Here is a 13,674-nt window from a genome sequence, read left to right as displayed (position 1 = left end):
ATAACAGATGAATAAATGAATAATAAGCTGTTGGCTGGTGTTGTTCCTAATGCCCCTGTGTGATTGTCCAGGACACAGGTCACCCTCAGGAACTGGAGCTCAAGTCGTCACTGGGCTCTGATGGGGCCACATAGGACATATTTAACTCAAGACTCTTCTCTTGCTAAAGGCTCTTGAGTTGTTGCTGCTCCAGATGGCCAGGTTATGAATCACACACATCTTTAATTAGCAGTTATTGGTGTCTCCTTTCCCTTTGACACTTTCCCCTGTTTACTGTGGTAATTCCAGAATTACCACTTTGAGTAGAAACCTGTTGTAATAAATAATAACCAATGAAACTCCAAATGAAAAGACTTTTTCACAAGGAGCTGGAGTGTGTGGCTCTCTTATCCCCTGTGGGTTTGTAGACGCTGATCCATTGACAGTCCCTCACAGACAGACTGCAGTCCAGTGAAAGTGTCTCTTTCTGTTACAGAGAGACTCTAACCCCCCTGAAGAAGAGAGAAGCCCAGGAGAAGCTCAGCTCAATAAGGAGTCTGACTGATGGCAGGACCCAGACCTGAAGAGAGCAGGAACACCGACTCCCACCGTCACCCACCGTCACCCACCGTCACCCACTGACTCCCACTGACTCCCACTGACTCCCACTGACTCCCACTGTCACCCATAGGCACCCACTATCACCCATTGTCACCCATTGTCACTCAGTGTCACCAGCACCCACAGACACTCACTGTGAGGTTGTGTGTCTTGTTTGGTGGTGAGAAGTGTAACTTGTTTTCCAACTCATTGACTGTCCCACCAGAGGAAACAACACACTATACTAATGTACCCAGTGCTTACAAAGCAGCACCTCACCCCCTCTTGGACAATCTGACCACATCTCCCTGTTCCTACTCCCAGCCTACTTACGACTTCTCAGACGCACCAAGGGGTTCAGTTCTAGCTGTAAAAACATGGACCAAAGAGGCAGAATCAATGCTTCAGGACTGTTTTAAGTGCACAGACTGGAGTGTGTTCAAAGACGCAGCCTCCCACGGATCCCACACCGATATTGACATGTCTGCATCATCAGACACCAGCTACATCGGCAAATGTGCTGATGATGTGGTGAGCGTTAAAAAGATACGCAAACTCCCGAATCAAAAACCCTGGATGATCACCGAGATCCGCTGCCCGTGATGCAGCCTTCAAATCTGGTAATGAGGAAGAATTGAGAGGGGCTAGGAAAAAATTAAGAGCTGGCATAAAATCTGCCAGGAAACAGTACAAATCCCAGATAGAACACCACTCCAACACCAACGCTAACCCACGACGCATGTGGCAAGACACACATACAATCACAAGCTACAAGAGCAAAACAAGCCCTGTAAGCGCTACTGACCCCTCTCTTCCAAACAAGCTTAACACCTTCTACGCTTCGAAGCTCATAACCCTGAACCATCCACCTGGACCACTGACTCCCCTGCCACGCCACCCCCCACACTGTCCAAGCTAGATGTGTGGAAATCACTAAGTAGAGTGAACACACAGAAAGCTGCTGGACCTGATGGTATCCCTGGCCTGGTACTCAGAACATGTGCCTGGCAGATAGCTGATGTCTGTACTGCTCAGCCCACTGCTTTACTCCCTGTTCACCCGCGACTGTACTGCGACGTTCAGCACAAACACCATCATCAAGTCTGCTGACAATACCACAATCGTGGGCCTGATCACTGACAACGATGAGGCTGCCTACAGGGAGGAGATAAAACAGCTTGCAGACTGGTGCCGAACCAACAACCTATGTCTCAACATCAGCAAAACATCAGCAAAACCAAAGAGCTGATCGTTGACCTCAGGAGACAAGGAAAAGTCCACTCCCCCATCTACATCGGAGGGTCTGCAGGAGAGATGGTGAAGAACTTCAAATTCCTAGGTGTTCACATCTCTAAGGACCTCACATGGACACTCAACACATCCAGTCTCATCAAGAAGGCACAACAGCGGCTGTACTTCCTGAGAAGGCTGAAGAAGATACGCTTGTGTCCACAGATCCTTAACAACATCTACAGATGTACGGTGGAGAGCATACTGACCAGCTGCTTCACAGTCTGGTACGGCAACTGCACCGCATCCGACTGTAAGGCACTGCAGCGGGTGGTCAAAACTGCCCAACACATCATCAGCAGTGCCTTACCATCCATCCAGGAACTCTACAACACCAGGAGTCTGAAACAAGCCACCAAAATTATGTCTGACCCCACTCACCCAGGTCATAACTTATTTGTCCCCCTACCATCTGGCAGAAGGTTCCGGACAATCCAGTCGCACACAACTAGAGTCCAAAACAGCTTCTTCCCCAGAGCCGTCAAGCTGGTGACGCCCCCAGTCCCTCCCAACATACTGTCATCTCTCCTCACGTCTTCTTGTACCCACAATGACTGTACTCCTACACCACTACACACACCACAACTGAATGGAAGCTAAAAATGGACTTAAAACCATATTATTTGTAATATTTATTAATCACCATACTGTTCCCCAAATTACCTTGCACTCTTTTTGTCCTGTTGTATTATTTTCTCTGTTTGCATATTTGCACAGTTTTGATTACGTTAATGTTATTACACTGTTATTGTTATTGTTTTCGTGTCTATTGTCTTATCCTCTGTTCTATTTATATACTGCACCTGAGTGACTAATGAGAAACACTTTTCACTATACTATGCACCTGTGTAAGTATAATGACAAATAAAATAAAGTTGAAAGTTAAAGTTGTTTTGATATGTAAAGTCCTGTGTGAGTCTGTTTCCACTCATGTTAATTGTTTACTGTTTGGTGCATCTGTGTATGAGAATGGACTGAAATGGACCTGTTTTTTTACTACTGTTAGTGCCTCTCTGAACTGTACACAGAGTCTACTGGCACTGAGTCCTCCACATGCAACAAGAAGCAGGACTCTAGAGAATTCCTGCTACAGACCCAGGCAGGTCTGCAGGATCACTCTGTGGACATATTTCTGCAGAACGCTATTGAGGTGAACATCTCAACAGCACGAGGGAAAAAACAAAGAATTTAAGAAACCAGGCTGCAAGCGTCGGAAAGGGACAGAGTCCATGTGAGGAGTAATAATCTCGACCTTCTGCCATTGATAACCCTCAGTAATGTCCAGTCACTTAGGATCAAGGCTGATGAGCTACAAGCAAGTGTCAGCTGTCTCTATGGCTGCAGGACTGCTGGCCTCTACAGAGACTTGTCTCACAGACTCAGATTTGGACCCGGACCTGACCGTTGATGGGTTTGGCGCCCTGCTCGTGCTGGACTGAGACAGAACTGTCTGGGAGTGTATCAGCATCGTCACAGTGCGAGAGAGGCTCTGTCTGCCTGATATTGACTTGCTCTCAGTATCAGGGAGACCTTTTCATCTGCCCAGAGAATTCCCCCAGATGTCCATAACCCTTGTGTACATTCCCCAAAGCAAATGATACAACGACAGTAAACAGCCCTTGTAATGAGACTCTGTTAAATCTCTGTCCCCCCACACACCTAATTTGATCCTGGGTGATTTTAACTACTGCAGCCCGAGAAAGTCTTTGAATAACTTCTCCCAGTATGTCAACTGCCCAGCTTGTAACAGTAGAACCCAGGTTCAATCAGAGAGGCGTACGAGGCTGCTGTGGATCCTTCTCTGGGCTCGTCTGAGCTCAGCACTGCTCCTCACACCCACCTGCAGGACAGCACTGCAGAGGGAGGAAGCTCAGTGCTGCCAGTCAGGGTCTGTTCTTCTTGCACCGGCTGGTCTGGCCTGTTACACCTGCGACCAGTCAGCCAGACTCACAGCTGTGCTCTGCAGTTATACATCTTTCTGCAGGGAAACAGTGATTCTTACAAAACCCATTCAAGTTTATTCAGGTAGTGAGCCTTGGGTAAACAAATCACAGAAGAGCCAACCTGCCACAAGTACACTGCTTCACCACAGGGCAGCGAGCCTGTGAAGAGGGAAGTCAGGTCTGACGTTAGAGAAGATTCAAGTACCAGGAAAAACTCGAAGGCGCACCAAGTTCTAGAAATGTCCATGGAGCAGAATGAAAACTAGGGTGAGGCTGCAGGACAGAGATAATCTCTCAAAAAGCACAGTGAACACTGATGGTTTTAACACTTACAGAGAGCTGGCTGATGAACTACATGGTTTTTACCCTGTTTGACCAGCATGACCATCACCAAGGTTGAATTTGATGCTCAACGTGTTTCAAACCTTTTGAAGAAAACTGAAGTCAAGAAAGGTCTGTCCTGACCTGCCCCTGCTCAGTGAATTTGAGCTCCTTCCACCTGGGCTCTGACTTTAACTGCTCAGAGCAAATTGATCTTTTATTCCCACACTTATGAACTTGCTAAATGTGGACAATTGATTGTGTATTTTAATGTATATTTTTTTGTTTCTCATCATACATGTATATCTCTTACATGTGTTAATGTATTATTTATTTCAGCAGAATTTTTATTAAAAGTCAGTGTCATAAATCTGATTTCTTGACTGGTCCTTCTCTTCATCCTCAATCTCCCCTCTCCTTGTCTTTGTCTGGTCTGTCCTTCATGTCCTTGCTGACATGCCTCTGTTGTCTTTGTCCTTTCTGCATCATTCCTATTTTTTAAAGATGTTTTTGAAATACATTCCCAGCTGTGTTGATGGAGCTCTTTCCTTGATGAAACAGCTTGTAAAGATCTTCAGCTCAGTGATCTACAGATCACTCATGTGACCAGACTGAAGCACCTGGAGATCTTCAGATCAGTGATCTACAGATCACTCATGTGACCAGACTGAAGCACCTGGAGATCTTCAGATCAGTGATCTACAGATCACTCATGTGACCAGACTGAAGCACCTGGAGATCTTCAGCTCAGTGATCTACAGATCACTCATGTGACCAGACTGAAGCACCTGGAGATCTTCAGATCAGTGATCTACAGCTCACTCGTGACCAGACTGAGTCTCTGGCTTCCGAATGTTTTCAGTGTTGTCTACTATGATCATCTTTGCCCTTGTTGTCTGGTTTGTCTTTCTTGTTTCTGTGTGTCTGAAACATGGCTGCCATTGTGATCTCTGGCTGCTGCTCTTTCCCCTCGTTGCCACTGGCTCTGCTGTTGTTTTTGTTGTCTCCTCTGTGTTTGTTCTCATCCCTTCTGTTGTCATTTCTACCAGTTACCCCAGACAGTCCTGTTAGTTCTGCTCCACTGACTGATCTTTGTACAGACCAGGGCTTCCAGGTGATCTGATCTTCTGTCACTGGCTCAGTCTCTGTGGGCTTTGGGAAACAAGACCCTTCCTCACCCCCCAGCGTCACCTGCACTGCCTGACAGCTCTCTCATCTCCTGGAAGAGCCCCTGATTCACTGACGCAGCCTCCGGGGGGCGCTCCTGCTCCTCTCCTGTGTCTCCTGGTCCTGCACACTGAAGGACCTCCAGCATCTCCTCTATCTGCTCCTCAGCAGGAGGGTCACAGGATCAGGGCCAGCAGGACAGCCTGGCTGCCTCAAGACAGAAGGCAAAGGGCTCTTTATAAAAGTTTCCCCCTGGTCTTTACCAGTCATGGCCTCCTAATAACCCCCCTCTCTGAACTGGCTTCATCACTCTGCTCTCCTCTCCACTGAGAGCTGGTGTGTGTGAGAGGACTGGAGCATCATCCAGGTGGGGCTGCACACTGGTGGGGGGGAGTGGATCCCCATTACCTGTAAAGAGCTCTGAGTGGAGTGTCCAGAAATGTGCTACTGTATATTAGTATTAGGCGTTTATTATTATTATTATTATTATTATTATTATTATTATTATTATTATTATTATTATTTTATAACTCAGCTGAAAGTCGGATTCGCGCTGTGCTGGGTCTCCAGTGTATTCGCGGCTCCAGTGTGTTCTCTATCCCGCTCGCTGACTCTGCTGGACTCGGACCGGGACTCTCTCTGCCTGCTGGGCCGCAACAGAGCAGCTCAGAACAGCGCAGAGCGAAACTGAAAGCAGACCTGTGCGCGTTCACGGGGCGCAGCCCAGTTCAGCGCCTGGAGCCGGAGGGGTGAGTAAGACTCGTCCTCGGTTCGTTTATATAGATATACTGCTCATATAGTGTGTATAAATGTCACTGTAGTCTGCCGCTGTTAGTTTAATACCTGTTATACAGAATATTTAATGAACTGAGTCGAGTGCGCGCTGTATTTACAAGTTGAGGAGCGGTGACTCACCGAGACATGTGGCCGAAAGGACGGTGAATAAACACCACAGGAATCAGGTCTGCGGCTCCACTCAGGGGCTGTGAGGTTTCACACACTTGAGCTCGACGCTGTTATGTAGGACCTCAGCGTCAGGCAGCTGAAGGGTTTCAGAAAAGACCTGGAAACAGCAGGAGTTTGAGCTTTCGAGGGAAAACGCTCTTCTTTTGGCACAATGTCAGCGAATGTCGGAGCTGCTGAAGTCCCTCCAGCGCCCGTATCAGAGCAGCTGGAAAATCCCCAGGACTCTCGGGAATGTGACACGTTTCAGCCCAACACCTAGGAATCTAATTTTATGCTTTATATTTTCCCCGGTGATGATTTAATCAACACCGTCAGAGTAGTTATTTTATTTTAAAAATGTGGGATTTCCAATCGAGTGCTCTGACCGGCGCGTCAGCTGATTGTAAAGCGCAGAAACATTAATATCACTATTCACCGCTTTCCACAACATCACTGAGGGATCAGGGAGAAAACTCGGGATTATTATTAATAGATTATTATCAGTATTAGTACAAGCAGCTGTCGGTTACATCGTGCGTCATAAAATAGAAACAGAACTAAATGAGAGAACGCGTTTACTGACCATGCTTTAATATCATTTCTATCATTAATAATACTGCTATTATGGATCATAACTTTGTAAACCAGAGCATTATTAGAGTTCGCAATAATTCATAAACAGTATCTAATTAATGCTGTCTTGTTGATGTAATAACCCCACCCTCTCTGAGCCTGGCTGCGCGTTCACGGTACAGAGTCGCGGTCACACGCACAGGAGCAGACTATTATTTTAATTTTTTTTTTATTGTAACAACAAAATATCTGCAATTCACATTTTTTTCATATTGAAAGGAAGACCAGGTAGAGAGCACAGGAGTTCTCAGCACGAATTGGCTTGATCCGCCTGTGTGTGTGTGGTTTCCTATAGAGATTGTTGTGAACACTTGATCTCTCTGTCCTGTATCTGAAGACCCAGAACCATCAGTTTGTAATATGAGCAGCCATAACCTGTGTGACCACTGGGAACAGAAATGGGCTGAATTTCCAATTCCAAATCCCAAACCAGTGTAATAGAGCTACAGTATCGCCTTAGTTGTACACAGTTCTAATTACCCTTTAAAATATTTACCCAAACCAAAGAAGTCAACAGTCTGAAAAAGGAACGTTCAATTGTATCAGAGGCCCTACTGTATAAAAATCAACCAGTAAAAGAAAACTGTCCTCATTCATGAAGTTCCTCTTCCTTTACTCTGTGGGAGTTTGCAGCTTCCTGACTTCTGACAGCTGCTGATCTTATCTTCCACCTCATAAATTCCCTATTCTGACCTGATTATGATCAGTCAGTACTGATGGTTCAATAGAGACCTTGTTCGAGAGCGAGAGTTCCCATGAATTGCGCTGTGAAGCAGCCCTTCCTGCTCACTAGTCTCTGTAATGACTGATGTAATGTGTTTGCCAGCAGCCATATCACCCTGCAGCTCCCAGCTGGCAGCTCCCTGCAGCTCAGCAGGTGTGAGTCTGGTCAGTACCTGGAAGGGAGACTCCTGGGAAAAACTAAGGCTGCTGCTGGAAGAGGTGTTAGTGGGGCCAGTAGGGGGCGCTCACCCTGCGGTCTCTGTGGGTCCTAATGCAACAGTATAGTGACGGGGACACTATACTGTAAACAGGTGCCGTCCTTCGGATGAGGTGTAAAATTGAGGTCCTGACTCTCTGTGGTCATTAATAATCCCAGGGTGACTTTCGAGAAGAGTAGGGGTGTTACCCCGGTGTCCTGGCCAAATTTCCCCTGGCCTTTACCAGTCATGGCCTCCTAATAACCTCCATCTCTGAACTGGCTTCATCACTCTGCTCTCCTCCCCACTGAGAGCTGGTGTGTGTGAGAGGACTGGAGCATCATCCAGGTGGGGCTGCACACTGGTGGGGGTGGAGGGGATCCCCATGACCTGTGAAGCACTGTGAGTGGAGTGTCCAGAAAAGCGCTATATAAGTGTAAGGAGGTGTTATTATTAATCACAGTTACGACTGAATAAGTGCAGGTTGTGCAGGAGACGTTGCCCCACAGAGATGTTCCAACATGATCTGCAGGCAGAGTGAACAAGTACAGTACAAACTATGTGTCGTTGAGAGCGAGAGCACTATTTCTGCTGGATTAAAGAGCTGTTTTCACAAGCCTGCTGGTTTACAGTGTAACAGGGTTTCACCTCACTGGACGCTTTCTTGCCTCGTTTTGAATCGCTGAGCATGGCGCTGTGCCCACCAGGATATTTAATCTGTTTTGAGATGTGAATTGGAGGTTTTACAAGTTACTGTGCACATTTTACTTTCACTGTGGTTTGAAATGCCCTCATCAGTACTGATTCTTTCTAACCCTGAAATGTGAAAATAATGTTGCAGTTCCCTTTTTACCAAAAACAGTTCAAGACTGTTAGATCTGTCTATATTACACCTTATGAACTCCTTTAGTCCTGGACGTTCAGATCTCCTTGCAGTAAGTCAGTGACTCCTAGACATAACCTATACAGCCCTGAGCCTGAGGGCTGATCTAATAGGCACAGGGAATCTGTCTATCATGGCATCAAAAACTGTATTAAAATCTCCTCCGAGAATGATTTCAATATCCTGAAACTTATTTTTAATCTTGGTGATCTCTTCCTCAACTTTAAGAAACAGAGCGCTATTCTTTTGTTATTAAAGACATATTTCCCTGAAAGAAACATTTTCCCCCAAGAGCTCCTGTCACAACGATCAATCTCCCTCCATTTTGATTTAACTGCCAATAAATGTACCTTTCAAAGTACCTCTTGCAGCCCCAGCAGGAGGATTACACTCAGACATCACTGCCCATTGATCTTCCAGAAGTTCAAGTCAAAAGAAAATGTTCTAAAAAATAAGAATCTGGACTAAATCCCTTGCACAACAAAACAACCATAAAAAAAATAAGAAATAAGATGTAAAAGAGCTAACAGGCACTTAAATCTCTTACAGAAATCTTATGTTGGGGATTGTAAACACCACAAGAACAGTCCCTCCTTTATTCCTGTTTCACTTCAGTTTCACTTCACCATCGGTGAACCTCGACTCCGCAGTTTCCTCACCACCACCTCCCCTGAGCTCAGCTCCTCTGGACCGCGGGCACTCCGGATCCAGAAACTCACAGGTCTTGGCTCCTTTCCAAAGCGGATCATGAGTAGATGTGCTGGTGACTGAATGATCGCTGTTCCCTCGGTCCCAACCTGAGGACAAGATTCACATCAGCCTTGAATCTGTCCTTGTGTTCAGGAACGACAGCTCCTCAGATACCGGTCACTGTGTGTTTCATCTTCTCCTCATCCTCCTGTGCAGCCTCAGGACCCAGCTCTGACGGTAACTTTCCACCTTATTTATCTTCTGCTCCAGTTAATTTAGTGTTTGTTCTTGGTCAATGTATCCATTGCTTTCATATCAGATTGGAAGTCCTTTACCTCATTAAGTGTGGATGTTTCTAATGTGTCGATGCCGATGCAATTCTTTCTAACCCTGTCCTCCAGATGATCTGCTCTCTCGAGAATTTTCCTGGAGAGGAGAACCACAGTGTTATTCTGCAGCTCAAGCAGGGACGGTTCCTCTTTCATGGTCTTGATCTGAGGCTTTGCAGGAGTATCAGGGTCGGAGCTGATATTGGGTAGCTGCTCCAGTTGTGGTTGACTTGAGCTCAGTTTGCAGTCGAGGAGGTGTGAGCTCAGGATCAGGCTCAGACTCTGACTCTGACTCCAGGAGCTTCAGGATCAGAGTTGATATCAGCTGTGTTTGGCTTGAGCTCAGTTTGCTGCCAAGGGAGTATGAGAGGTGTAAGTCGGGGGACTTCATGGGACTTATGGAGTATGAGAATCAGAGGTGATATCAGCTATGGTTGACTTGAGCTCAGTTGACGGTCAAGGGAGTATAACCCCTGACTCACAGCTCCACAGCTCGTACCTGCTACAAAGTGCTACAAAGTGTTTCTGTCCTCCTGATGGCCGCTGTGTTTTAGAAGGATGCTTCTCTTTTCTCTTGTTTATACCAGAGGTGGGATGGGTGATGGTATCCGTGCGGAAGCAGTGAGTTATCTACAGGAGGCTTTTTCAAGTAATGCTAAATCAGCAAATTTGCCAAGTTGGGCTTATTTATTTTGGGAAATAGTTGAAGTAAAACACTCAGAGAAATAACAAACAACAGCTGGTCTACCAAGGCATACGGTTCTAAACAGAAATTTTCTACATCAAGATATTGGGAAATAAGACCCCCAGATTTTTCGGACCTACAAAAAACAGGTCTCAGCTGGCCGCCATCTTGCTGAATCTCCTCAGAGGCGCCCCCTTCTGGCCAAGAGCTCAAACTCCTCTGCGCCTGTGAAGCTCCAGGTCACAGGGGGGGTACAGGCTGTGTCCCAGATCTCTCACTAAGCCCTAAGCCCTTCCCCAGGACCACACTTCTGTGACGTAGAGCAGGTGTGCACTTGAGGTGCACGAGCACGAGAGGTGCACCGTTATAAAAAGGTGATGAGACACTCCCTCGTGACGGCACACGCTGGCTACGGATCAGGGTCAGAACGCTTTCTGTTCTTGCTGCTTTTGCGATGCTTCTTTGCCAGTAGCTCTGTGCATTCCAGCCAAGAATGCTGTTAAGATTTTTTTGTTCTCCACTCGTAGTTTGATGAAATCGAATGTCACCTCATCTGCACACATAGTGTGGAGTGACACATCGTGTTCATGCATGTTGGTCAGGCCCAACTCAAAATGGGCAAAGTAAACTCAATAAGGAAAACTTGGCAATACCAGACAAGCTCTCACAGAAAAGGCTTTAACTTAGGTTGATAATAGAGTTCAATCAAACTGACTGGAATCAGGACATGTAAACAGTCACAGCTATCCAGAGGCTGCTGTACTTTCTAAATCATATCACAGTCATTATCACCCTATACTAACATGAGCTGGTATGTTGTAAATCCAGCTCTGCAGAAACCTCTTGACTCTGCGGCAGTTCTGTCGAACCCGGGACCCTCAGGAGAGATGAGGACACTGATTGTGCTGGGACTCCTGGCCGCTGTGTGGAGAGGACTGGGCACTGAAGGTACAGACCCTGTTTCTTCCATAACAATACTTGCAGCAATAAAACACCTTTCATCCCCGAGCTCTTCATACACATCTTTATACACACTTCCTCCACCTGCACACAGCCCAGGGGAGCAGAGAGAAACTGGCTCTGAGGTTGAATTAGGGGGATCAGCAGTGTGAGCACCCCTCCTCTCACACACAGCCCTGGGGTCTCTAGTGACCCAGCAGTCAGGAGTCAGTTTACTGTCCAGACTGTAGAGCCCAGAGTCAGGACAGCAGTGTGAGCACCCCTCCTCTCACACGCAGCCCTGGGGTCTCTAGTGACCCAGCAGTCAGGAGTCAGTTTACTGTCCAGACTGTACAGCCCAGAGTCAGGACAGCAGTGTGAGGACCCCTCCTCTCACACACAGCCCTGGGGTCTCTAGTGACCCAGCAGTCAGGAGTCAGTTTACTGTCCAGACTGTACAGCCCAGAGTCAGGACAGCAGTGTGAGCACCCCTCCTCTCACACACAGCCCTGGGGTCTCTAGTGACCCAGCAGTCAGGAGTCAGTTTACTGTCCAGACTGTACAGCCCAGAGTCAGGACAGCAGATGGCAGTGAAAAGTTGAGTCTTCGCTTCGCACAGTTACGAGCAGTGTTGCTGGTTTGGAAGGAGGACTGGACAGAGGCTTGGACAGGTTTGGATGGAGGCCTGGACAGGGGACTGGACAGAGGTTTTTCACCAGAAGATTGGACAGGGGGCTGACAGAGGTTTGGATGGGGTACAGGACAGGGGACTGGACAGGTCGAGTGTTTTATCCACTGATGAACGACACACTCACTGTTGGTTTGTCCCCCTCAGTATCTGGGGGGCAGGAAGTTTAAGGATGTGAATTGATCTTTTTGTCTAATCTGTGGCCCCAGGTTTCTCTGTGCAGGGCCCCAAGGAGCCTCTAGTGGCCAGGCCTGGGGACGAGGTGCTGCTGCCCTGCTCTGTGGACAGCGCTGTCCCCCTGCAGGAGCTGGAGGTGGAGTGGCTGAGGACAGATCCAGACACCCTGGTGCTCCTGTTCTCCGAGGGAGAGAGCAGGCCGGAGTCCCAGCACCAGAGCTACCGGGGACGAGCGGAGCTCTTCCCTCAGGAGATTCCCAGAGGAAACTTCTCTCTGTGGCTGGCCAACGTCACGGCTGAAGACACAGGAGTGTACAGGTGTGCCGTCCACACGGCGCAGGGCTCCGGTGAGACCACAGTGGAGCTGAAGGAACAGGGTGAGCTGGGAACACAGAGACATCATCCTCTCTGGAAAACAGGAATTCGAGTTATTATAAAGAACACAGAGATACAGAAGTGAAACTGCGCTCTGTGATAAACTGACCACAGAGGAAGGGCAGTGGGCTTTATTGCCACAGCTCTGTAGCTGACTGCCCTCCAAACTTCACTCTCACCACCCCCCGTAGAAGCCCTGTATATAGAATGTGGGATTAACCAATAATCAAATTAATTGACTAATGATCACCCAGTGTGTCTATTTACAGTGACAGGGAACTTATTGTTATAACAGTCCTCTGAAGGAGTGGCGTACCACAAGGATCAGTATTAGGACCACCAAGCTTCCTCGGTGATAACAGGGATCCGTATAGATTCTGTTACAGTTAGTAAACTAGAGCGCCCAGGTGGTACTGTACCTCAGCAGGAGGAAATACGTTGCAAGTGCTAAGCCAGAATACTGTTTGAGGTTTTAAAGGAAACCACACATGTACCTGATCTTCAATGTTTCACCAGTTTATCTCTTGGAGAAAACACTCATTAACTCATTAAAGGTTTTACATGTTTTACATTAGAAGCTGCAAAGAAAATTGCAAGAAGATCTGGAAAGAATTCACCTGACAAACAATAATTGAATGTAGACCAGAGCTGCGTGCTCACAGCAACACAATACAGCTAGATACTGTGTAAGATGGGAAAGCTCTGTGTTGCTCTTTAACCCGCCATTGTGTTGGAAAACCACTTAACACACATGAATTTGTGCTCATGTCTACCTGCATCAGCTGCTCGGCTGGACTGTGTGCTGCCTCTTCTGCACCTCTGTCTAGTGGAGAGTGTTTCCTGTTGATGGCAGTGTTTCCACTGTAGTAAAGCTGAGTGCAGGATCACCTCTCTGCACATGTGTGCATAGTCACACCAGACACAGAAACCTCCTCTGTTTGTCCACTCTTCCAGTTTCTAACAGGGACCTGGAGCCTATCCCAGCAAGTAACTGGTGCAAGACGGGGTACACCCTGGACAGGACACCAGTCCATTACAGGGCATACACGGGCAGAAACACACACACTCACACCAGGACCAATTTTCCCAGAAGCCAATAACCCTACCAGG

At 47.3% G+C, this 13,674-nt stretch overlaps 2 protein-coding genes across 18 annotated transcripts in view; both read left to right on the top strand.

The window, feature by feature from the left end:
* The window catches only part of LOC148645813 (uncharacterized), a 71,655-nt gene extending 67,152 nt beyond the window's left edge, over positions 1–4,503 (top strand). For all 11 annotated transcript variants that reach the window (XM_088611352.1, XM_088611354.1, XM_088611346.1 and 8 more), the window contains one exon: positions 476–4,503. In XM_088611352.1, coding sequence (XP_088467478.1) covers positions 476–544 — 69 coding nt within the window. In that variant the 3' untranslated portion in view covers positions 545–4,503. The remainder of the gene's footprint in view (positions 1–475) is intronic.
* The window catches only part of LOC148645812 (uncharacterized), a 63,957-nt gene that overhangs the window by 35,657 nt on the left and 14,626 nt on the right, over positions 1–13,674 (top strand). Inside the window, exons 2-5 of one of the 7 annotated variants that reach the window (XM_088611373.1) lie at positions 5,836–6,049; positions 9,231–9,608; positions 11,214–11,333; positions 12,222–12,566. In XM_088611373.1, coding sequence (XP_088467499.1) covers positions 11,273–11,333; positions 12,222–12,566 — 406 coding nt within the window. In that variant the 5' untranslated portion in view covers positions 5,836–6,049; positions 9,231–9,608; positions 11,214–11,272. Of the gene's footprint in view, positions 1–5,835; positions 6,050–9,230; positions 9,609–11,213; positions 11,334–12,221; positions 12,567–13,674 lie in introns of those variants that run through there. The other 6 variants (XM_088611380.1, XM_088611374.1, XM_088611378.1 and 3 more) reach the window with 6 other exon arrangements.

Source organism: Lepisosteus platostomus, chromosome 18 (genome assembly GCF_059453375.1).
Source record: "Lepisosteus platostomus isolate fLepPlt1 chromosome 18, fLepPlt1.hap1, whole genome shotgun sequence".
Lineage (NCBI taxonomy): Eukaryota > Metazoa > Chordata > Actinopteri > Semionotiformes > Lepisosteidae > Lepisosteus > Lepisosteus platostomus.
The sequence above is the reverse complement of the archived record's forward strand: the minus strand, read 5'-3'. Positions and strand labels throughout refer to the sequence as shown.